General features: G+C 39.3%; 3 protein-coding genes across 6 annotated transcripts; 2 read left to right on the forward strand and 1 right to left on the reverse strand.

Moving 5' to 3' along the window:
* The first annotated feature begins 1800 nt into the window (after positions 1-1800).
* On the forward strand, positions 1801-10652 carry LOC120111012 (putative glucomannan 4-beta-mannosyltransferase 3). Of its 3 annotated transcripts, none has more exons than XM_039127279.3 (10): positions 1801-2021; positions 2089-2444; positions 2549-2647; positions 5579-5831; positions 7919-8029; positions 8387-8523; positions 9141-9254; positions 9343-9542; positions 9761-9955; positions 10034-10652. In XM_039127279.3, the coding sequence occupies exons 1-10, from the start codon at positions 1898-1900 to the stop codon at positions 10194-10196; spliced, it is 1752 nt and encodes a 583-aa protein (XP_038983207.3). In that variant the 5' UTR covers positions 1801-1897; the 3' UTR covers positions 10197-10652. The 3 variants fall into 3 exon arrangements, with proteins under 3 accessions (XP_038983207.3, XP_038983208.3, XP_088557735.1); XM_039127280.3 differs by having other exon boundaries at positions 2092-2444; XM_088701609.1 differs by lacking the exons at positions 1801-2021; positions 2089-2444; positions 2549-2647 and having other exon boundaries at positions 5692-5831; positions 7881-8029.
* A 1901-nt stretch (positions 10653-12553) lies between these two features.
* Positions 12554-13573, forward strand: LOC120110994 (uncharacterized). Its single transcript, XM_039127228.3, has one exon. It carries the CDS (start codon positions 12674-12676, stop codon positions 13364-13366), a length of 693 nt encoding a protein of 230 aa, XP_038983156.3. The 5' UTR covers positions 12554-12673; the 3' UTR covers positions 13367-13573.
* Positions 13574-16905: 3332 nt separating this feature from the next.
* LOC103702988 (myb-related protein 2-like) lies at positions 16906-19396 on the reverse strand. Of its 2 annotated transcripts, XM_088701610.2 has the most exons (7): positions 18995-19391; positions 18491-18913; positions 18302-18378; positions 18147-18204; positions 17991-18072; positions 17842-17896; positions 16906-17763 (listed from the first exon to the last, which is right to left on the reverse strand). In XM_088701610.2, the coding sequence occupies exons 2-7, from the start codon at positions 18627-18629 to the stop codon at positions 17254-17256; spliced, it is 921 nt and encodes a 306-aa protein (XP_088557736.2). In that variant the 5' UTR covers positions 18630-18913; positions 18995-19391; the 3' UTR covers positions 16906-17253. The 2 variants fall into 2 exon arrangements, with proteins under 2 accessions (XP_088557736.2, XP_026658864.4); XM_026803063.4 differs by having other exon boundaries at positions 16906-17896; positions 18995-19396.
* Positions 19397-23735: the final 4339 nt, after the last annotated feature.

Genomic DNA, 23735 nt, shown 5'->3' on the forward strand with positions numbered 1-23735 from the left:
CAGGAGGGGGTCGGGAAATTCCGTGCCCTACAAACACTGTTTATCTCCTCTCTACATACTCTGCCCCCTCCCTGACTTGAGCGTCGGAGGGCCGGCGCCGGAAAACCCGGCCACCGGCTTGCCTGCAGGCACCCCAGACGGTGGACGCCGCCCGCTGACGGATCGCCGCCCCGCCGTGAGGACCCCTGCTCCCTCTCTCCGGCCATCCCAAACGGAGGACGCCGCCCGCCGACTGGTCGCCGCCCCGCCGTGGTGACCCGCAGCTCCCTCTCCCTCGACCGAAGATTGCCCCCGGGTCCAATTTCCAGCAACAAAAGGAATCTAGGAGAGGCACAATATAGTGGCGTAACCCTTGTTCCATGGATAAGTTAACCGAGTAAAGTTCTTTAAAACGAAAAGGTGATTTGAATGATTGGACCGCCCTCAAACGATCAACTGTGGACGTTTTCCGCATGACACTCATGTGTTTGCTCAGGAAAAATATATAAAATCCAAACTTCCTCGTACAATAATTTAGATTGCTCTGTGGGTGCCATCCATGTGATGCCTGCATAGGATACCAGGTGCATGGCAATTAGGTTTCAAATGATTAAAATTTCTAAAAGCAAAATGAAGAAAAGCCCAAGTTGAAGATGGCAGCATGTCTCGGAACAATTATATTTGTATTCCTTGTGGACGAAGCCACTAATTCTACAATGGCATCTCAAAGAACTTCTTTCTTTCCGGCAACAAATTTTATCATCCCAGTTATTCAAAAAGAAATAGTAAATTAGAATAAAGATCCATGCTAGCTGAATATATCTAGGGCATATTTGGTCGAAAAAAAGTTTGCTAGAATGAAAAATAAAATGAATGACTTATATTCTTGCCATTTAATTGGGAGAAATCTCGATTTCAGAAAAGAATGAAAGCACTCCAAGCATCTAAAATACAGGTTCGGCTCTTCTAAAATATTCAAATTTTATTCCGACTCCAACTCCGATTTCAGCCACGAATCAAACGCGTCGAAGAACATGGCCATTCCGATCGCAAACCAAAAGCACTATTAAATAAAACCATTCCATGATTTCCAGCTGAATATTTCTTACAAAATTAAAAAGTAACCTTTATAATTACTCTTGTTTAACGTTTAATAGGAAAAAAAAAAAGCTGAATGAGGGGATATTTTTCCAGTTTTATTTCGCGCTTCCATATGTCTACCTAAATTCTACAAGCATCAGACGTCTAGATTTACATCCATGAAATGGACGGCGGAGATGGCCCCCTGACTGACCTGCTTTGAGAGGGAGCCCTGCCCAATCCCCTAAAATACTATGGAGCCACACCTGCGCTAAACCACTCACATCTTATCACGTACCCAATTCTCCACCGGGTTCGGGTTGTATCTTTCGCGCGAAAGAACGATTGATCATTGTTTTGGCTACACGACCGTTGGATCGCATCTCACACGGAACTCAATTGATTTCTCCCTTCGCGGCTTCTACAGATCTTGAAGCTTCCATTGTGAGATCCAACGGTGGATTCTTGCGGAAAAAGGTACACCGTTGTTTCGCGCGAATGCAACCGATTATTCAGAGTAGCCCGACCCTCATTGGAATCGCTGCAGATAATCTCACAGCCAATCCGAATAACAAAAATTTGCGCACCGGCAAAACGTAAGAACGAAGGGATCCAATCAAAGAGAACGGTGCCATAAAGAAATAGGTCCCATTTTTATGTCCCTTTGCGAGGTGCGAGAACATTATGCGAGAAAATGCAGCGCAAACGTGGCCCCAGACCTATCTTACTTTTTTTATAAGTAGGGACGGTGGAGGAAAAGCACCCCATAGCTCAAAAACCAGCGGAAGAATTGGAGTGAGGAGAGCGGCGGGCGGAAAAGGAAGGAAAAAAGAAAGAAATGAAGGCGAGTGCCGTGAGAGTCGCTCTCTTCATCGTCCTCGCCGCCGCGACCGCGACCGCCGCCGCGACCGCGACAAGCGACGCCGCCACCGCGCTCCTCCTCTCGACCTCCTTAGACGCAGGTAAACCCTCTCCTCCTCTTCCTCCTCTCAAATCATCCAAGGGTTCTTATTGCTTCCATTTGAGTAGAAGATTGGTTGGGGAACGTCTCTCGGTCCGTCCGGGTCTCGATCTCGCGGAGATTGGGGTTCTTTTTGCGATGGGAGGAGGGGGACTTCTTGGATCGGATCGTGGTGGCGTGGAGGGTGGCGCGGAAGATGGCGGTGGCGCCTCTGCTGCGAGCAGCTGTGGTTCTGTGCCTGGCGATGTCGGTGATGCTGCTGGTGGAGGTGGTCTCCATGGCCGCTTTCAGCCTCTCCGTCAAGCTCCTCCGCCGGCGGCCGGAGAAGCGGTACAAATGGGAGCCCATCAAGGGCGATCTCGAGTCCGGCAATCTGGGCTACCCCATGGTCCTTGTCCAGATCCCCATGTACAATGAGATAGAGGTGCCTCTCTCTCTCTCTCTCTCTCTCTCTCTCTCTCTCTCTCTCTTCTAGGTTTATTTGCAGTCGCTGTGGGGATTAATGGGGGAATGGTTGGTTGCTCATAGGTGTACAAGCTATCTATTGGGGCAGCTTGTGGGCTCTCCTGGCCGTCGGATCGAATCATAATCCAAGTGCTCGACGATTCCACGGATCCAACGATCAAGGTACATTGCATCATAATCTCGATTAGTAGGTGGATTATTACAGCATATAAATATATATCACTAACCAGGTAGATTCGCTAATTAACTACATTTACATTTCGATAATTGATAATTTCACCCATTATTTTACATTTTCCCACCTCACATTGTTTTACAAATTTTAATTGTTCGATCGGGTGAGATAATGTTATTTTCACCCAGTATTTTTATATTTCCACTGAGTTGTAGTCTACTGTTTTTTTTTGTTTTCCTGCTACAAGAAAAGCATCGGATGAGAATATCATTATTTTACGTTCTTCGACCTAATAATGGAAGGGTAAAAAATGCGGCTGACGAAAGTTACCGTATCGCGTCACATGGAAAGTATCCCTGTAATTGTGAACACGTGGGCCCCACACATCGCGAAACGTTTTTTATCCCTAGGCTTGTGGCTTGGCTGGCGTGCGCTTAAAATTTTATATATGAGAAAACAATAGGCGCGCGGGTTGGTCGTACATGGGTGGTTGTGAGTTAGACGGCTAACGACCGGACCTGTTTAATGACTTCCTCCTGCCCCTTGGAGTCCGTGGGAATTGTGGGATCATCTGATGTTAGGTCCTAGGATACTAACCTTGCTAATCTTGTCCCATTATATCAACTTGATATAAACTATTGGTGGAGTTGTGTTTTCCTTCTTTTTGGTGTGTGAGACAAAATTATGTCAATTTAACTTTCGAAGTTATACTTGTCTCGCATGGTAAATTTGTTGTTATTGGGTTGGTCAGAATGAGTGGCCTGTTTTGTTAATCCTTTGGTCAGTCTAGGTTCGAGATAAAAAACTGTGGTGAGCTGCAGACGGACTTCTTTTAATAAGTTGGGTGATGGCATCCGAATTTGCCCAGGGGATTTTCTAAGAAAATGACATCGAGACAAACTTTGTGAAAACAAATATGGAAAGAGACATGGAAAGAAGGATGCTGTGCGGGTGGTCCTTACTTGTGAGAGTATGATTTTACTTCTGAAAATGGAAGAACTGTGAGAAAAGTCCTAAGGTTTGGTGGGGGTGTAGCATTTGTCATATTCTTTTTGGAGGTTTCATTATTTATTCCTAATCTGAGGAGGGGCTGACTGGGTGGTAATTGTTCACAAGTTTTTCATTGAGATTATGGTCCAAAGGAGTTTGGTTTTCCTCCCAATTTAGGACATGATTATTTGCTCCTCCTAACTTTGCCATAATGAGGCCTTCTGTCTGCCGTGAGCATGCTGATTCCAAAGGGAAAAATTGCGTATGAAAAATTGATTTAGCAAGTCAAAGACAGAAATGTTATTTGTACTCAAAGGACTAATCAGTTATTTGTAATACCATTAATATAGAATCATGGTGATTTACCTGAAAATATTCTGTAGTGATTGGATATACAGCATGATGCTTAAATGGGCAGTGGACGGGATAATTTTGTTGAACTTTGATGTTTCTTTTATACGATATGGTTCAAATTGGTTCAAATGACCTCCACCGGTTGGCAGTTTCATCAAGTTTTTCTTCTGAAGATATTTTATGCTTAGTGGCCCAAATTTCATCTGAAAATATGAATAAATTATTCCTTATGGTCTTTTGTTCTTTTTGTTTCTTAGTTAGTTGAACATACGCTTGTCAATATAAAGAACCCTCTGAATTAGCTGCAACTAAGTGAATTCTAGTTAATTCGGATTACAATGTCTGCATTGTAAGTACAACTAAAAGAAAGATATCATTGCTGGAGGTTTAGCTTTTTCTTTTTTCTTTTTTTTTTGAAGTTCTGCTTTCTGCTTAACTCAAGATCAGTAGACAGGTCAACTTGGTTAAACCATGGTAATTTTCCCAACCATCTTCTCTTTAAAATCATTATAATCCATTAGTGTATGACCTCAGCTCAGGCCACTTAGTATATAGTACAGCATTTCAAAGTATAATTTTGGTTGGAATCACCTACAAAGAATGGCAGTGTGTATTGCTATGGTGTGGCTATTCACACTTGTTAAAAGTTCTAAGGAATTTGGATACTACCTTTCAACTATGCCAAGCCTCTTAGCCCATCTTTATCAGGTTCTAGAGTAGGTTAAGATTTGTGACCCAGCATACAGTTCCTTCTGCTCCTTGATTATATCATTGATGTAACCTTCTTTTTCTTTGTGAACAGAACTCAGTTTAGATATATATTCTATTTATTTGTTACAATTCTAAAAATCATGCATCTGTTGATGTTTTCAGATGCATCAACAAGTATCAATAATCATAGCCAATGATCGAAATTTACATACAGCATATTTCCACTAGGCTCTTATGATATTGTTTTTTATCCAGCAAGCATATGCTGCTAAAGTTAGCGTTTAACTATATCTTTGATGGTACCTTTCATTAAAATAAGCATTGATAGCACATCATATCACATAATCATTACCAACCTTCAAGACTCATCCCAAATACTTGGGTCATCATAACACATCACAGTAACAAATTATGTTCAGGGCACCTATGAAGAGATTGCATTGGAATAGTGAACATCGAAAAGAAATAAATAAATAAAATTAAACCCTCATGCCAATTTTCTATGGACATGGGAGTAACAATAAACTCAAGGTTCTGGTTCTTACATGGCTTATCTTGACATCTGAAGCTGTTGGTATCTGGCACCCAATTAATTCGAGGAAACCTGCCTTGAAAATTGGCATTGATATATTATTACATATCAAAGATATACCTTTGAGTCCAAACCTTACCTAAGGGGTTGTTGCAGCCAAGTAGTTTAACCTGTCTTAATTGTAAGTTTACGGTTTTTCAGCAAATACTTTAATGATTCCAAATTTCCAATTCTATCTGCCAGATAAATAGGCTAGCAAATTAATTTTCTTTCTTAAAAAATTTGAGTTTTCTAATGCTCTTAATTTTCTTTTGCAAAATTTCCATGCTAGGATCTAGTGGAACTGGAATGCAAGTTTTGGGCAAGTAAAGGCATGAATATATATTATGAGGTCAGAGGCAACAGGAAAGGGTACAAAGCAGGTGCTCTAAAGGAAGGAATGGAACATAGCTATGTTCAACAATGTGAATTTGTTGCCATCTTTGACTCTGATTTCCAACCAGAATCTGACTTTCTTATGAGGGCTATCCCTTTTCTGGTGTATAATCCAAATATTGCTCTTGTTCAAGCACGTTGGGATTTTGGTAAGATCAACACGTTCTTCGGCATAAGCTTCAATATCCATAGCAGTAATTTCACATATAAAAGAATTTTACTATGTTACTTAATGACTCATTTCATAATGTGCTAGCTCCAGACTGCATCTATTTTGTATATCTAAATTGCCAAGTGATTTGAGTTCCAAAAATAATGGATGCCATTACTTCAGCTAAGACAGCTTAAAACTACTTTCCATTAAGTAGGACATGATCTAAATTGTGAATCATTATATTTATGCATGCATATGTAGGCATTGCATTTTTCTGAGTGACTCACATACCTAAGCACAAGACTGTACCTTCAGCTAAACAAAAGGGAAAAAAAAGAAAGACTTCAAGTTTGAAGACATGCAGAAACTCCTGTTTACTGGTAGACAGAAAATGCTGTCTTCCCTGTTGAATCTAAACTTAGGTAAATGTGTCTGCAATTCTGAATCCACTTCAAAGCTTCATTAATTCATCTCCATAGATGACATTAATTTAGCCCTAGTGAAATCTATCTTGTCAACGCAAACATGCAGCCTAATCTGATAAGTAGACTTTATAGAAAAACAGTTAAACTTTTAAAACACTAGATGTTTAAAACAAGCTACATAATCATAAAGTTTGGCTAAATAGAACACAGTACTCTGAATAATTAGGTTGCATTTTAAGCACAAGGAAAGTTTAATAGATGCATATGTGGTGATGAAATGCAAATGGTGGAATTTTATCCCGAGACAATTTGACTTGGAAAGTGGCCTAGACAAGTGGATATGAGATCTTCATGATCAACCAAATAGAACAAAATACTCTCTATTCATTTTGTAATTTAAGTTCTAGGGAAGTTGAATCATGAATTTAGAATTGGCCATTGAGAGCTCAAGAATGATGAAAAAAATTGAGGAAAAGATAACACTTGCAAGAATTTGAGGGTTGAAAGAAGAATGTGAAAAGTTAGCTGGGATGCTTTAATTGGGAGAAGTGTTCTGTATGGCTGTAACTTTGACTCCACAGTCAAATGTGGAGTTCCTTCAGGTGCCATTTTCATCGCATTCCTATAAACATAAACGTCTGGTTTGAGGATGATGAAACAATTTGCCTGTTGGCCTTTCTTTCCTACCTTGTTTTCTTGCCTTTTTTCTCCTGATGTTTGCTTCCTGTTTGTTAAAAATCATTTCATGTACTGTTTGGTGAAGATTTTTTACTTTCCATTTGTTTAAACAGCATGTTATTTTTTCGTAGAAGCAGTTATCTTGAGTCGTCTAAGAGAATTATTTGTGTGGCTATCTATGGGTTCACCGCATATATGATCTTTGTCAAGTCAGCATACTCATGGTGAAAAGGGGATGGATAGGTTCAAGTCCTTCTTGTTATAACCCCAGGAACAGCTAAATAAAATGATAAAAAAATAATAGAAAATAAATCTGTCACGTTACAAGATTTAACGTGAGTCACCAACAATTTGGATATCCACCGGAGGAGTGAGAGATCCACTATAATAAATATAGTATTGGGCCTTTTAGAAGAGTTCACCAAGGAAAATAATCCAAAAAAATATAAGAAAGATAAATGTAAGAACAAGACTTTGCCAAGAAATCTAACCTTGTTCCACTCCTGCATAAAAGACACTGCAGTCCCTCTTTATATGACTTGAGAGAAGGCATCAGTTCTCTTATTACCCAAGTTAGACAAGGACTTTGTCCTATCCTTATGGGTCCCATAATCAACTCCAAATGGGACTTGGCTAATCTGGCTTTTCTAATGGCGATGTAAGCAGAAACCCAACAATTCCAGACCTAGTAAGGGACTATCAATGCCCCCTTTCCACCCCTCCTCTCTCCTCCCCTCCCTCACCACCCCATTGCACCAAAAAAAAAAAAAAAAGAGACAGAGAGTGAATAACATGTATGCTAAAATTAATGAGTCATCGCAGCAATTTTGCCTTACACTTGGTGATGTATGAGGCTTGATACTCTTTCTGCAAAGTTTCCTCAACAAGTTTTTTCAAAAAAAGTTTTTATTCGTTCTGATATTTCTGTTTTTAATTGACAGGAAGTTGCTGACGTGGCATTTCCCGGACGATTTTGCAGTGAATTCTACTGAGTGCTTGATGACAAGGATACAAAAGATGACCCTAGATTACCACTTCAAAGTGGAGCAGGAAGCAGGTTCATCCACCTTTGGCTTCTTCGGATTTAATGGTAAACTGCCACTCCTTTTAATCTCAGTTTAATTATTTGGAATAGAAATTTGTTTATTGTCCTAGTAGATATATCAATTTTGCACTCTTTTTTTTGTTAAGATAACTCGGTAAGTTTCTTTTTGGTATTTGTTATTTTATAGAAAAATGACTTGAACTTCGATTAAGTAGTACTGAAGCAAATCAACCGGATGCTTTAAAAATGGAATAGGAACTAAACAAAAGTGATAAGCTGAAAACACATTCTGCAAGAAATGATGTTTTTTCTAGGACTTTAACCACTTCTTTTTTTTTTTTGATATACTAAGACTTAACCTCTTTAGATTGATAGCTTCTTATATATTGGATCTGTTTATAGGAACTGCTGGTGTGTGGAGGAAATCAGCTATTGATGAAGCTGGAGGTTGGAAGGATCGAACTACAGTAGAGGACATGGACTTGGCTGTTCGGGCAAGTCTTAAAGGATGGAAATTTGTATACGTTGGTGATATTAAGGTATTAAATCTGCCTTAGTTCAAGCTTGTTTTTGAAGTTTGAGGTACGGGACATTGTAACCTAGTTTATGTGGAAAAAAACAAAGTCGTGTTCTCTTAAGTCTTAACCATTGTCATGGTTTGATGAATGCCTCACTTTAAGTGAAACCGTGGATAATGGTTTAAGTGTCTTCATTTGTATCTTTCAAGTTTTATCGCTGTCCTTACAGGAAAATTGCACCAATTGAATAAAATTGACAAATCGATCCATGCAAGATGGGATCACAGACCTTCAAGTTATGACTGGCGCTATTCCGGAATCCAGCGAAATAAAAATTGAAGATCACCAATGGCCTATTACCGGATAAAGTTGTTTAACCTAGCTTATATATACGTATATAATGTATGAATTTGAACTATTTCTGCAAAATAAAGGGTTGACGAACTTCCCACTAGATTAATCATTCTTGTAGTATCGGGAGCACTGACAATTACCAGATATTCTGTAGGCTATGAAATCATCTCAGTTTCACTTTGACTCTCTGACAGGTTATTGTCTGTGTACCACATTCTGTCAAGCGTTTTAATCTGCAAATCTCTGATGAAACCAATTGTTTTTGATGTTAACATTGACTGTAGGTCAGAAGTGAACTGCCAAGTACTTTTAAGGCATACCGCCATCAACAGCATAGGTGGACTTGCGGGGCAGCAAATTTATTCAGGAAGGTGGCCATAGAGACTGTAATGACCAAGGTAAGCATTCTTGCAAGGTGCAGGGTATGAGGATATTATGTAGAAAATTGTGTTTTGTATTATCTGATATGTTCTTTATATGCAACAGGAGGTATCATTTTGGAAGAAGTTTCACGTGCTTTACAGTTTTTTCTTTGTGAGGAAGGTTGTAGCCCATATCGTCACCTTTATTCTCTACTGTATTGTAATTCCAGTGTCGGTTCTGGTTCCCGAAGTCAGCATTCCTACCTGGGGAGTGGTTTATATCCCAACAACCATTACGGTTCTCAATGCCATCAGAAATCCTAGGTCTGAAACTTTCAAAAATTATTTAAATATTCTTTTTCCCCTGATGAACTGCTTTTGAGTAGTAGAGTCACATCTTAAAAGTAGCCCCACCGTCTTCTTAACATAATCACTGACTATTTGATCTTACATTTATTGTCCTTTTAAGCAAAAACATGTGCACAAACTGCCCATTTTCTTAATTTCTTTAACATGTTATGCTTTGATTTGGCTGTCAATAGGTCGATCCATCTTATGCCATTTTGGATTCTTTTTGAAAATGTGATGTCCATGCACCGGATGAAAGCAACCATGGTTGGTCTGTTTGAGGCTGGAGGTGTAAATGAGTGGGTTGTGACAGAGAAACTGGGAGATACTCTCAAGGGAAAGCCTGAGACCCAGATACTCGAAAAGCATCCGATCAGATTGAGAGACAGGTAACACCAATGCATATCGTATATGTTTACATCAGATGGACATATTACTGACATCAGCGTCTTGCATTCTTTCATCAGATTCACGTTCTCAGAAATTGGTTTCGCAGTCTTCCTCTTCTTTTGTGCATGCTACAATGTTGCTTTTGGAGAAAATTACTACTACATTTATATCTGCCTCCAAGCTCTTGCATTTTTGGTAGTCGGCTTTGGTTATGTTGGCACCTTCACCCCCAACTCATAGCAATGCCAGCACAGTTAGTCATCATTTCTATAACTTCTGACAATTCTTTTGCTAGATCATAAAAATCGCATATGATGAGAGAAGAAGCTGTTGACACTTGACAGGGAAACCCGAGTTCAGTAATTGCTCATTTGTAACAGTATAGGCAAACAGAGGCCACAAAAAATTAAAGAAAGAAGGGCCAGATTTTTGGAGCCCTTGTTCCGGTGATTTCATGTTTCATCTAACATGAAGTTCCACCATTCTTCTTGCCAGGTAGAAGCATAAATTTGATGACTATATGAATGCATTATTTTTATATGTAGAAGAGAGGAAAAGGAGGTAAAATGACATTGTATGCCCCCGGCTCTCTTTTCAAAGCCGGAACTTGATTTTTATTTTTTTATTTTTTTTGAGGGATTCTTTTTTTGAGGAAACTTGAATTTTAACCATTGGTTAATGATATCGTTGTTCTGGTTGTGGTGGCTGATGCATTGTTTCATGTAAGCAACTACACTGGTAGGAAGCAAATATAGCACTCATCTGCAGCAAAGCTCTGTCGTGTATGGAGCTGATCAATGCTGCTGAACTATCATGACAAACTAGTCGTAGTTGTGACGGATTTTTTCTTCAAACAAAAGATGAGATGCATGTCCAATTGTCCATACATACATAGAAGTGAACGAACCTGATGACTCGAGCATCAGGCGCATGTTATTGGACTTTGTCGTGTTTGTGAATACCCAAGAAATAGTTTGCTTGCAGGGAAGTCCATGCAGAATCACTGGGATCCAGTCGATGCCTATTTGGTTTTAGCTACGCGGATGCAAGTGAAGAATGAGTTTATAAAAAAGCTGATAATTTTCCTTTCTTTCTCGTTTTTGGTTCGAGGTACGTGAAGCCAAGTGTTTGCAAATGAAGGTGTCTGAAAATTCTCTACGCTCTTTTATTGGGCGTGTCCGTACGTCTTTAGCGCCAGCATTATATAATATAAAAAAAAAAAAACTCTGTACGCTCCACACCCTAGCAACTTCTTGATTTTCCGCTTATAAGTTCATCAAAAGAGAAAAAATTAGCAGGCCGAGCTTCTGCACACTTGGTGGTGTGTCGCCTAGTGTAATAGTCTATCTTTATTTTTCTCCTTTTTTATAAAAAAAATATATTTATTATTTATTTTTATGCTAATTTTTATTTTGGGTTTTGGTAAGCGTATCCAATGAATGACTGGACCCAGTTAATGACGTGGGCCAAGCTGGCCAACTGCGGATGGGACATAGCCACCTTTGTTTCAGGGATGAAAATACATAGCAGTCCACGTGCCAGACAGAAGAGTTAGTCGTGTGGATAGGAGCTTCATCGTCTGGCCAGATGATAAGCCCAAAGCTTGCAAACAAACTAGTGCGCCCACGGTTCTGAATTCCAGATAAACTTGGAAGAAAGGTGGTGGGGGATTTATGCTGTCACCTCCACTAAGAGAAGTTGACAAGTCCTGCGTCGCTAAACACAACCAAACCTAATATGCATTTTGGGCTTGGTTTGGTTTATATTTCTATTTTCAGCGGATTGAATTTGGTTTTCTTAAAAAAATAAATTTGGTTTCGGAATTCATAAATATCTGGCCCGGGACAACCTAAGCTAGTTCCAACCCATTTACTCATTTGCTTCACATCTCCTTCAGAATAACAGAATTATTTTTCAGAAAAATCTGACCAAATCTAATTATATTCGAAGTAAACCGTCTCTATTCAAGTTTAGATTTACATCACAAATTACATTATGAATTCTTGATTTGGTTTTAGGATCTCAGGTATGAAGCTAGTTGGAATAATCACCCCTCCTCTCTTTCAAAGGGAGGGAGAAAAAAAAAAGAAGGAAAAGTTGAATAAAATTTGAGCTGAACTGATAGTCTTAAAAGGAGATTAGGTTAGGTTAGACTAGATATTATAAAAATCTATGTTTGATATGATTTAATGCCAGCGGTGCGGTATCAGCACCGGGAGTGCTCCAAACTCGAAAATATCTCTCTTCCTTGCCTAAAATAAAAGGACGCAAGCAAAACATTGGGCGCATCCACCCCAAGCCAACACCAGCCAGGCAAGAGGTAATCTCTCCTCCTCCGCCAGCAGGACCAAATCGACGCCAGGACAACTCTTGCTGTCTCTCTTTAATTTATTTATTTATTTATTTATTCATTTATTTATTCACGCACCGTAACAAGACTACCATAGCATTAAAAATCTCCAAAGAAAGAAAACGTCACTTTTAGGTCGGTAAACATTGATAGCATGATTCTGGAATCAACCAGAAAGAATTAAAAAAAAAATAAATAAATAAATAATTACGAAACTTTGGCTTAGTTGGACTTGTAAGGAAACTTCCAGATCATTCTAGAGTTCCATCATCAGTCCTTCTTAATCCCCCACCCGAGCCGCCTCCCTTCTAAATTCTATTCCTTTTCTTTTCTAATCTGAATTCCAAAATCTCTCTCGCGAGGTGAGATGGCGGCGGAGTCGGAGAGCCAGGAGGCGAACGCGGAGCAGCGGATGAGGGAGGCGGCGGCGGAGTCGGAGAGCGAGGCGGCGGAGCGGGTGAGGGAGGCGGCGGCGGAGTCGGCGGGCGGCGGGGAGAGGAGGAGATTCTTCCCGATCTACGTCGGCGTTATGGGTCCGCCGCCGCCGGCTGACGGAGGGCCGGTGCCGCCGCCGGACCGGATTGTGCTGGTAAATCCGCTGACGCAGGGGATGGTGGTGCTCCAGGGGGACCCGGAGCTGGTGGCGGAGCTCCTGTCAGGAAGGGGAGCCGGCGGCGGGGGAGGATCCGGCGGCCCGCCGCCGGCGTCGAGGGCGTCGATCGAGGCGATGACGATGGTGGAGGTTGGGCAGGAGGGGGAGGAGGTGGGGGAGTGTCCGGTGTGCCTGGATGAGCTCGCCGGCGTGGTGAAGGAGATGCCGTGCCGGCATAGGTTTCATGGGCAGTGCATCGATAAGTGGCTGGGGATGCACGGGTCGTGCCCCGTGTGCCGGTTCCGGATGCCGCCGGAGGAGGAGGGGGACTCGAAGAAGGGCGGCGGCGGCGGCGGCGGGGAAGAAGGGGAGGCGGAGGAAGAGAGGAGGAGGAGGAGGAGGGAGGTTTGGGTTACGATCGCTTTGAGCGGGGGACAGGGAAGAGAGGAGGAAGCAAGCGATCATTAGGGAGGCAGGTTGATGCTTTGGGATTTGATTTTTTTTTTTTTTTTTTGTTAAGGGATTCTTTCCCTTTATGTTTATAGAGATTATGTGCAGTTGATGAAAGCTGAAGCAATCTTTTATTTTTAGTCAACATTTATTGATATCTAGATTCGCATGTTAGATTTGGCATGATTAATAGATGTGAGCTCTTAAGAGTTCAAATTTTTTTAATTTGTGATTGAATTTGAGAGGCCCAATTAGATAACCAGTTATGGATTTTTGCATGATGTCACGGGATCCTTGTGATTATAGGTTGCATAAAATGTTCATGAGATTGTGATTTCTTGGTTTGCATCAAATTTTTTGACTTGGTTTCTTTCTTTACATGAGGGAAAATTATGGAGACACCTTTTCTAATCTCATTTGAGATTGGAGTATAAATGTACAAAGAAAGGATAGGGCCTTGAATGTATATAGAAAAAATTTGGGTTAGATATTCCTTTATGGCTAAATAACTTTAACTGGTTCCATTACAAAAGGATAAAGCTACTATTTTTCTGAATTCGGCAGGGATGGCGGAAGTTAGTTGACCTTAAATAACTTTCCACCAAAACTAAAATTCCGCTCCTAATTTACTGAGGGAGAGATATCCTGAAATTTATAATTATTTTATTATCATATGACCATTATATGATAATGATTTCTAATAGAGATAAACAGCTTAGCCACATTGCATCAAAATATTTTTCGTCTAAATTTCAATGGTCGTTTCTGTAATTTTTCTTAATATTAAATGTTTACATCTATTAAAGATAGAAATAATAGTAGAGATAGGAAATAGCAAACATTTAGAAAGAGGCACTCTGTCTCTAGCACACTACTATGTTTACTTGATAATCTCCCACATAATCTTCTTCGAATGGGTGTAAACCTTAGTTTTTCTTTTACTTTGCCAGACATGCTAGTATAAACCTGATCTTTTCTTTACCAAACACAATGGGTAGGTGTCTTATTAAGGGCCAAAATACAAACCTTATCCCTAACATTTCAAGAAAAAAACGCTTGCTAAATAAATCTCAGTGTGAGATGAAGCATTTCTTCATACTATATCAAAACTAGAGTTTAGAGGATCACCTGCTGGATTTTGGAAGCTTCAGAGAACGCTCTGCAGTGGGCTCGGTGGATTCATGAGAGTCCCCGTGCTGAACTTCCAACGTACTAATAGAGAGAAATCCAACACACGTGCAGGACTTCACATTCTTTTCATTACATATGTGAGAGTGTAAAAAATATAACATGAGAAGCAATTTGCGAGCAAGATAATACATGTGATGTGATTTAAAGGCACCATGGCTGAAGACAGGTTTTCCAGGGCCACGTTTTGGACCTCATTTCTATCCAACCGAATGGGGAGGGAGGGTATCACATTCCAGGCTACATGATAGGCCAATGGGGCGACCGGCTGGATGGCAGCATATATTGCGAGCCACTTAGGAGATACCCTATGCCCGAAGCACTTTGGAATATTTTGTTTTTCGATTTTATTGGATGTATTTGTACCTGTAATATATGAAATGCATGTTTTAACAAAAAAAAAAAAGACTCAAAATGTATAATAAATTAGAAATTATACCTACATCATATGCACCACATCAGCGGTACATCGCAAAAATAATTTGATAAAAAAGAGGGAGCAATAATTCAAAACAAGCCGCGTGATGTATGAAGCTTACATGAACGAAAAATTTGATTGATATGGTACGCAACTATGCGATGCATCTGGCGTAGGTTGTACAACTTCTGATAGTAAACATTCCGATGATTTAGTGAAGTCATTAAGATGTACCAATTCCAATATCTTGAATTTGAGAAGCTCACACTTTTAAAATTTATTATCCCAATAGATTAGATATTACTTCGAAATCTTTTCTTGTCATTTCAGAAAAAAAAAAAAAAAAATCCCAACAGAACGTTGGCAGTTCCTATTGTTTCTGAGAATATCAATGTTTCTGAGGGACGTTGGCAGTTGACATGTTATGCACCGATTAAAGTAAAAGGAAAGCATTGAGAAATAAAATAAAAAGTTACTTGGTTAAATATATTATAGTAGAATTAACAAATAAAAGGAAATATGCAAATTCAGAAGCCCAAACGAGTAAATAACAATAACAGCAATAATAAAAGGTAGGGAGCAAAGCTGGCTCTCAATGGCCAACAATAGTTGTGGGAAAATTATCATTCTTTTCCAAGCAATCCTTTTGATTTCATGAAACATGTGTGGTTCCTACTTGCTGCTATCTAGACGGTCGTGGAGCACATGATAATGGTCATCATGATTTATAACATATCTTTTGTGAATGTCTCATTATTATTATTGTTTAATGCTATATAATTTCTTTCCGGTTAAGTTCTTGCAATAGAATACCAATGGCTTCTAGTCTAGTTTGAGTTATAATCACCACACACACACACACACACACACACACACACACACACATATATATATATATATATATGCATCCATATATGAATATATTCTTAAACCCTGCTAAGTTTAGATTAGACTTAGGAGATTCCATATCGATGATCCGAGCTATTTGATGTGATCTACTATCTCTAGATTACTTATACAATAAAATTTATATAATTCGGAGACCCTTAACTTATGTATCAACTGATCAAAATTTGGACAATTTGAATAATACAAACAAAATACATTTTTTTTTGACTACTTAAAGCATAGGGTAGAGATATTTAATCGTATAACTTTTCGTATGTAAGCAATTTAGAGATAGTAGATCATATCCAACTACTTAGATCATCGATATAGATATTTCAATTTATAAATCTGATCAAATTTGAGTAGAAATCCACTCAAGTGTAGCCAAATCATGCTTGCTCTCTCTCTCTCTCTCTCTTTTATATATATTCGTGCAAGTGCAAGATAGACTTTGTTCCTTTTAAAAAGAGGTGTATGCTACTATCGAGATCAAAATCAAAAATTGGGCATCCAAATTAAATATTCTCACCATTTGTCATAATTTATATCACTAAAAATACGTAGAAACAAAAAAAAACATGTATTTTCATAGTAAAATGATATGAAACCACATTTTGTTATGATCCGAGCATTAAAATCTTTTGCTTCTCAGTCTATACATATTTTAACATTTATAGACTATAATCAATAAAATAGATTATTAATTTAATTATTTTATCATATATTTTAGTTTACTAATACAATAAAAATCGTTCATATTTGTGTTTTTATGATACTAGATTAGAGACCACCAAAATGCATGATATTTGATTTCTAAATATTTAGTGATATAAATCATAATTAATAGTGTAGGCCTTCCAATAAAATACTGTATTATTGCCTTTAGACTCAGAAGAGGTAGAGCCTGAGTTTCTATTGGAATCTCTCCCCAGTGCAACTGCTGGGTAAAGGGGTCCCAACAGACTGGGCAAAGGCTGGTCGGCATCCCAGAGAACCCTATGAACAGGGTCCAGGATCCCATGGAGCATCCTAAAAATGGTGACCTCAGGCTCACCTAACAATGGCTCAAGCAAAACACATTCAAATGCCATGTGTCATCTCTCCTAAGTAAACATACCTAAATAAACATACAGTATATGCGAGCTATAGTGGAGGACCAAGCTTTAGAAGGGTTGGGTTTTCTCACCCTACAAAAGAAAAAAAAAAAAAGGAAGAAAAAAAAAAGAGAGGAGGAGGGTCTGGTTCGGGCCACCATTCATACGCATACATCAACAGCAACAAACATATAGGAGAGCAGCAGCTAATGGCAGATGAGCTCTCAGATGCTGTGGTCCTCAAGAAAGGAGAAAATTCTCACGAGTGCCTCATAGGCTATTGATGGCATTGCTCGCTCCCAGCTTTTACTGCTCAACTATCTGTTTAGATCAAGCCCTCGTGGCACCCCAAAACTATTAGTTTCCTGCATGCCAATTGCTGGCTGTTTAACACTGGCCTCCCCATGGATGCTACTGCAGCTTCTCTTCGCCCCACTGAGCTTGTTGTTAGCTTGAGTCTCAATTGTTTTCCTGCTATTAGGATTGATCTCTTCAGACCCTTCACTCCAATTGTCAAGAGAAGAGCTGCGCTCCAGCTTCCATTGCTTTTGAATCTTAGCCTCCTGTCTCCCTAAAGATGAAGTTAAGCAGCTGTCTGTGGAGCAATCAGCAAGTTCAGCTCGTTTGGGAATCAAGCTACCTAGCGACAAGGAAGAACTCAGGCACTCTGTCTCCACTGCAGAGAGCAGCTCCGAGAGCTCAGCCTTGGCAGCCTCCACTCCCAATGAATTGGAACTGCAACTAGCAAGTGTTTCATGTGCCTTTCTTAAAACCGATTGCAGGTACTTCCCCTGCGCTTCTATGCGGAGCTGTAAGTGCCTCTGCACCTGAAGGAGCCATTCGAGTCCTCCATTAGAAAAAAACTTTGGTTGAATCAGATGGCTGTAAGTATCATCTGATCTCACCTCAATTTGTTCCTGCAATTTTCTCTGCACCTCTATTTGCATCTGCAACATGGTCCTAAAAGAAAGAGAGAACTTTTGTTTCGTATGCAGCACCAATACTGGGAGCATAGATTGAGAAAAGAAGAGGGTTGTGATTTCATTCATCATACCCATTAAAATGAGCTGGTGTTTTCCCCTCGTCAATATGCACAGCTTCATTCTCTACGGTCTTGTTATTTGCTGCCTCGCAATCTGCTGCAGAAGACCCTTTTAGTCCAGCAAGAGAAGTTTTAAGTTCAAACACATACAAAATTAGAGTACTTGACCTTCTTTCCTATCATCATTCGCTGTGTTCGTATCTCGATTCTTTGCTAGCCTATATTTCTAAAAGATACAAGAGTGGATTTAGTATCCATACTTCAAAAAATTCTCCTTTCAAGAAGATACTGAAGGTATGAATCTTGTTAGGGAGAGAGCATGCCTGAAGATGACTCTTCAGATGGTAGAGAGTAAGCCCGGGAACTCCCATCGTCCGCATCAATGATTTCGGTGTTGCTTCTGTGATTGGATAAGAGAAATGAGTAACTTCAGAATAGAGAGAGAGAGAGAGAGAGAGAGAGAGAGTGCAGATTAACAATTCTAATGTAACGAGTTAGAGATTGACACTTACTATCCGCTCCACCAAGTTGAGAGACTGCATCAGCGAAGCACTCGTGAAGCTGTCGGGTCCATTTAAGCCGTGGCTTAGCATCAACTGACAGGACCAATCCTCGGTTGTTGCCTTGGTTGGGCGTTTCCTGCGAACCCATCAAGAAACTAAAGGCACGAGAACTTGCAGAAGGTATTTAACACCCTTGGAGTCTGATATGGGGCCTAGGTCCTTGCCTCTCTTCCACCATATATCTATTGCAGGAGATGCTCTCCTGCTGTCTCTGGGTTTCACTCAGCCTTCTCATGTATGAATACATGAGTGGGCCTTGTGGAGGAATATATGCATGAGCTGTGGTTCATCTTTTCTCCAATCCATGCCATCTTTCTTTCATTGTTTTCCTCTCTATTTCTTCCACTTCTTTTGACTTGATAGGGAGAGAATCTTTGGCGCAGTAAACAGATAAAAGCAAAACAGTTCAAATTTGGGTCTCGAAAGGATAGAAAATAAAAGAAAAGTAGCTACCATTTTTTTCGATATTCCACATTATCTTCTCTTTGCTGGATTTCCCCCCTACCATATTGAATAATGAGGTTGCAACTTTCACCAGCAGCATGTAGCTTCGAATGTCAAATATAATTGACTGCTCTTTATCACATGTTTCTCTCCTAATCACCACAGCAAAGGTATTTGATTGCCCGAAAGGAAATTTCTCATTCCAGAAGGCAACAAATTTTTTTGATAGAAGTGGAGGATTGTACTTGGCTTTTCTGCTGGTAGGAGAACCAAAGAATCCAATCTAGATCTCAGAACAGAAAAATTTGGAACTTCTCTTGCTCGTTAGTCCATGCAAAAAGACAAAAGTTCCGTGGAAACACAATACTCCAGAGGGCAATGAGGATGACAAGAATACAAAAGAAGCAAGATAATATCCCTATTGGAATCAAACTTTTTAAGCTAGAGCTGTATGGAAAAGCGGTTAAAATGCAGCACACACTCTGTATCCAGATGGTGACTTCACATGCTTTTTATTATAATTCTTGAAGGGAATGAGTGCTAGTACATAGATTTGCACTCCATGAAAAGCAGCACCTCTTATTGGCACAAGTTCTCATATATTTCTGGCAATAAAAACAGATACCTGAAATACCTCAGCATGGGATGCAAATCCATGTTGTACCAGTGCTTCAGACTCTGAAATACAGAAACAAAAGCCTTGCACAGGTTGTACTGAGGCCATTTTTCCATTCTGAATCTGGACATCATGGTATTCTGAAGCTCTTGCATCTATCACTCATTATTAAAATTGTCGAGAAAAGGGACACTCCAGTAATCTTTAAGTGGGCAGTTTGGACGCTATATCGTTCTCTACTTCATCTCTTTGAACATGAAATCCTGCTCTTGCAAAATGACAATTTTGCACCAGATTGTTTCAATTGCATTGTTAGCATGGAAACATACATTTCAAGAGGAATTGTATTTGTGGTTGTTGTAGGCTATTGCCTTAATCCAGAAGGGATGGATGAGATGAGTCCATTAACACATCTGAAAGGACAAGCAGATTACTTACATTTCTTGAGATGCGGATTGTTAAATGTGCTTTCCCAAATCAAAATTTGATGATTCATCTTCAAGTGCTGCCATGTCATTACCAAACATTCTCATGGTCTGTTAATCATGCTAATCTGCCTAAGTTTAGACATTAATAGTGCCATATTATATTCTAACCTTGTGTCGGTGCAACAGCACACAATCAAAGCAATAATAAAAGGATCTGACAAAGCATCCACTTATTCAACAGCACCACTTGTAGTCCTTGGTGTCTATTTCCTCCAAAAAAAAAAAAAAGACCCCATCTTCATGATGCAAATTTGGTCCCTACTTTCGGTGTGAAAGCAAATGTAATCCAATAGAATGAAAACTTGCCTTTATCTTTTATTGCTTCATTCCTAAGTGCCCTCAGCTGTCATAATCCAAGACCTCACCCAAAAAGACTAGCTAAAAGGTATTATTTAGGTTCCTTAATCCTGTATAAGTGCCCAAAATCTACCAAGCGAATAACTGATGTGAGATTAAACACACACCTGCATAGGTCCTCACATGCTCCCTCCGTTTAAGCCTTAACGTCCTCGTCAGACTAAGAGTCTAAATCCATTCAAATCTTATCACAAGTACCAGATGGCCTGTGGTCAGCCTCAATGAGCCCATGCTGCAGTGTCCCTTAATCCACATAGGTCATAGGACAGGCCCTGTCAACCTAATTTGCAAACTCGAGTTGACCCCTGAAATGAGTCGCTAAATTGCCTTGGTTCTCGAGTCGCCTACTGGACCAATCACCCGGCCTTATCTAGTGTCCATTGGTCCGATGGACTATATTAAACGACCTTGGCCCTGATCGAGTCCATTGCTTATGATTTACTAATCAAATTGCTCGAGCCTGGCCCACCTGGAATCGTCGAACAATCGTCCCTATTTCTTGTTATTTAATTTGATTAAAATTGTCAAACCAAAATTAATTTTGTTTTTAATATTTTTATAGGGTTAACTGAATTGTCTACTAAAGTTTGACAATCTAAAATGAAAGAGGTAAGTAAATCTTGTACTCCTTATTAGTTTTTGAACTTGTAAGTAGATCTTGCACTCCTTATTATCTTTTAAATGATCATGTCTTCCATGCATTAAATTTGCTTGTGGAAGTATCATGTATTTCTTAAAATAATGAATCGGCATATGTGTTATAAAAATCGTGTTTTATTATGAAAAATAGTTTCATGAATTATTTGATGAAAATAACTTTATTATGAAATATAAATCTGATCATGTCATTTATTATTCTTTATTTATATATATGTGTAAATTTGAAAGAAAAATATATAAGTTTTCTAAAAGCTCTCAGATTGCTATGACCATCTCTAGAAATAAGATCAATCAATACCCTGGAGCTGACATCCAATAAAAATGGCCCTCTAACAACGGGTTAAAGTTAATAACGAATATGAACTATGATATCTTGTTGTTTAGGAAAATGGCTCTACCACCAGTTATAGTGACCATAGCATGAATATCTGTGAGCAATATTTTGATCTATGATAGGATTAAATGATATGAAGAATGATTTACGAAATTATTTGCAATAATGAACATGGTACTATATTTATAACAGATGGATTGTTTGTTCATACACGATTTGCTTTATGACATATTCTTAATATACTGTATTATGAGATGCTTATTTTAGAATATATGTTATTTTCCATAAATGATGTCATGCTAGTGAAAGGTAAGGATGGTCTGGGCTGAGAGTTCGTACTAGCAAGCTTGGTGATCTATATAGTAGAGTAGAACTTTAGTTCTTCAGTTCATTACAAAATTGTAGTTAGTAGTGATTTTCTGAATAGTAAAGATTATAGGTTTGGTTTTTTTTGTTTGAACTTAGACGCTCCGACACTATTTATCACAACCCAGGACCTCACCCAAAAAGGCTAGCCAGAAGATATTATTTAGGTTCCTTAATCTTGTATAAGTACCCAAAATATACCCAGTGAATAACCGATGTGGGATTAAACACACGCTCGCATGGGTCCTCATACAATCAGCTATGTTTCCTTTGGTGAGTCACCAAGATGGCATGCTGGAATATTAGATTTGTGATAGCATTCCCCTAAAAAAAAAAAAAACAAAGATTTGTGATAGTAGTTCAAAGGTTTTGTTTAACCATTTGACCTCTGGGAATGGTTCCTATAGCCAAAATCAAGTCACACTACAGTTCCCAATACCAGGTTTTCTTGTGCAAGGAGCTAATAATCATATCTCTCCGAATACTTTCCATATATTGAAGTAAGCAAAAATATTTAAAGTATAGAAGAGATGCGAACAATTGAGGCACCTTTTTTTTTTAATCAACTGCTGTACTTTGGAATGCTTTCTTGCTTTAATATATTCCACAAAAAGAAAAGCAGATTCCGGGATGATGCTGAGAGACCCAAGGTCAGTAGGCAGTAGGTGAGTCTACTCATAAGTCATTTGGCAAAGGTGCCCATCAATAATTCCCAAAGAGCTCATCAACCTAAATCCAAAAGCATGCAAAGGAGGTGAGAATATGGCCGAAGGAATCAAGAAAGGAACTAGCATGATACCCCACCTAAAAGAATTTCCATATATATCATTGCAGTCGCAAGGATGGTATACAGAAAACTTCCAATATTATGTGAGCATGATTTCACATTGGCGCAATGGAAATGAATGATGAGATGGTGTTTTGTTGATGATGGACTTTACCAACTTTCTTGACCAAGTTATGGATGCGTTCATGAATCATCATATTTGAAGGAAAGATGGTTAAAAGACAAGATGATCCTTGTTTTCTGAGGAAAAAAGGCAGGATAACCTTAGCTGAGCCTGACAAGATATTAGAAGTCTGACTCAGGTATCCGCAGCCCAACTTCAAACATGACTTGGCTAAGTGGCTGGCTGGCTTTGTGCTTTCAGATGTACATGGAAAGAATCGAGAATCCGATTCAAAAGCTGCAGCAAGATTCTGATGACAGCATTCAGTTCTGTGAGGGAGGAGTAGCTATAATTACAGCTGGCTTGCCAAGCTCAGCTGCCTAAAATATGACCATACTTGGAGAGCATACTAGTTAGAATATCCAACACGGGACACACCAAAGCTGCAAAATTTTGAAAGTATGGGCTAAAGCACCATAGATCAAGTTACCGACTCTGACCCAATCGGCACCTACTGCGGATGCTTTCATCATCACCTCTACTTTTGTGGCATTTACCAAAGCCATTGGGCCTTTATTTAGGCATCATACAGCTAGTTGCACATCAATTTGTGATATGGTACAAGCCCAACAGCATATAGGAAGGACTGCAGAAACAAAGAATATGATGAAAAATGCTCCAAACAGAATGACTGACCAAGAAATGCAGGTACAACATTGTATTTACTTAATAATGATGATTTACGACTGCGATTCTTCTGGTAAATTGAAGCTCTAGCCTACACTTGATTTGCCAAAGGACCACATTCTTGCCTACAGTGTCATCCACTCCCAGTGAAATCAACTTGAGTAGTATAATTTGGTAAAAATTTAAATACCAAATGTTATTACCTGCAAAGCTGACAAAGTCAAGGATATAAAGATGATTTCCTGGCAGCTAGATGGTTTGACTCGGTCAGCATGTCCAAGTATACATTTTGAGAATTTGAGTCTGGAATATATGAGGGATCATTCCATGCATACCAGAAAACTCATCCTTT

The sequence above is a fragment of the Phoenix dactylifera genome, chromosome 7 (genome assembly GCF_051530095.1).
Source record: "Phoenix dactylifera cultivar Ajwa chromosome 7, Ajwa_hap1_PhDact_Kaust_v1.1, whole genome shotgun sequence".
Taxonomy (NCBI): Eukaryota; Viridiplantae; Streptophyta; class Magnoliopsida; order Arecales; family Arecaceae; genus Phoenix; species Phoenix dactylifera.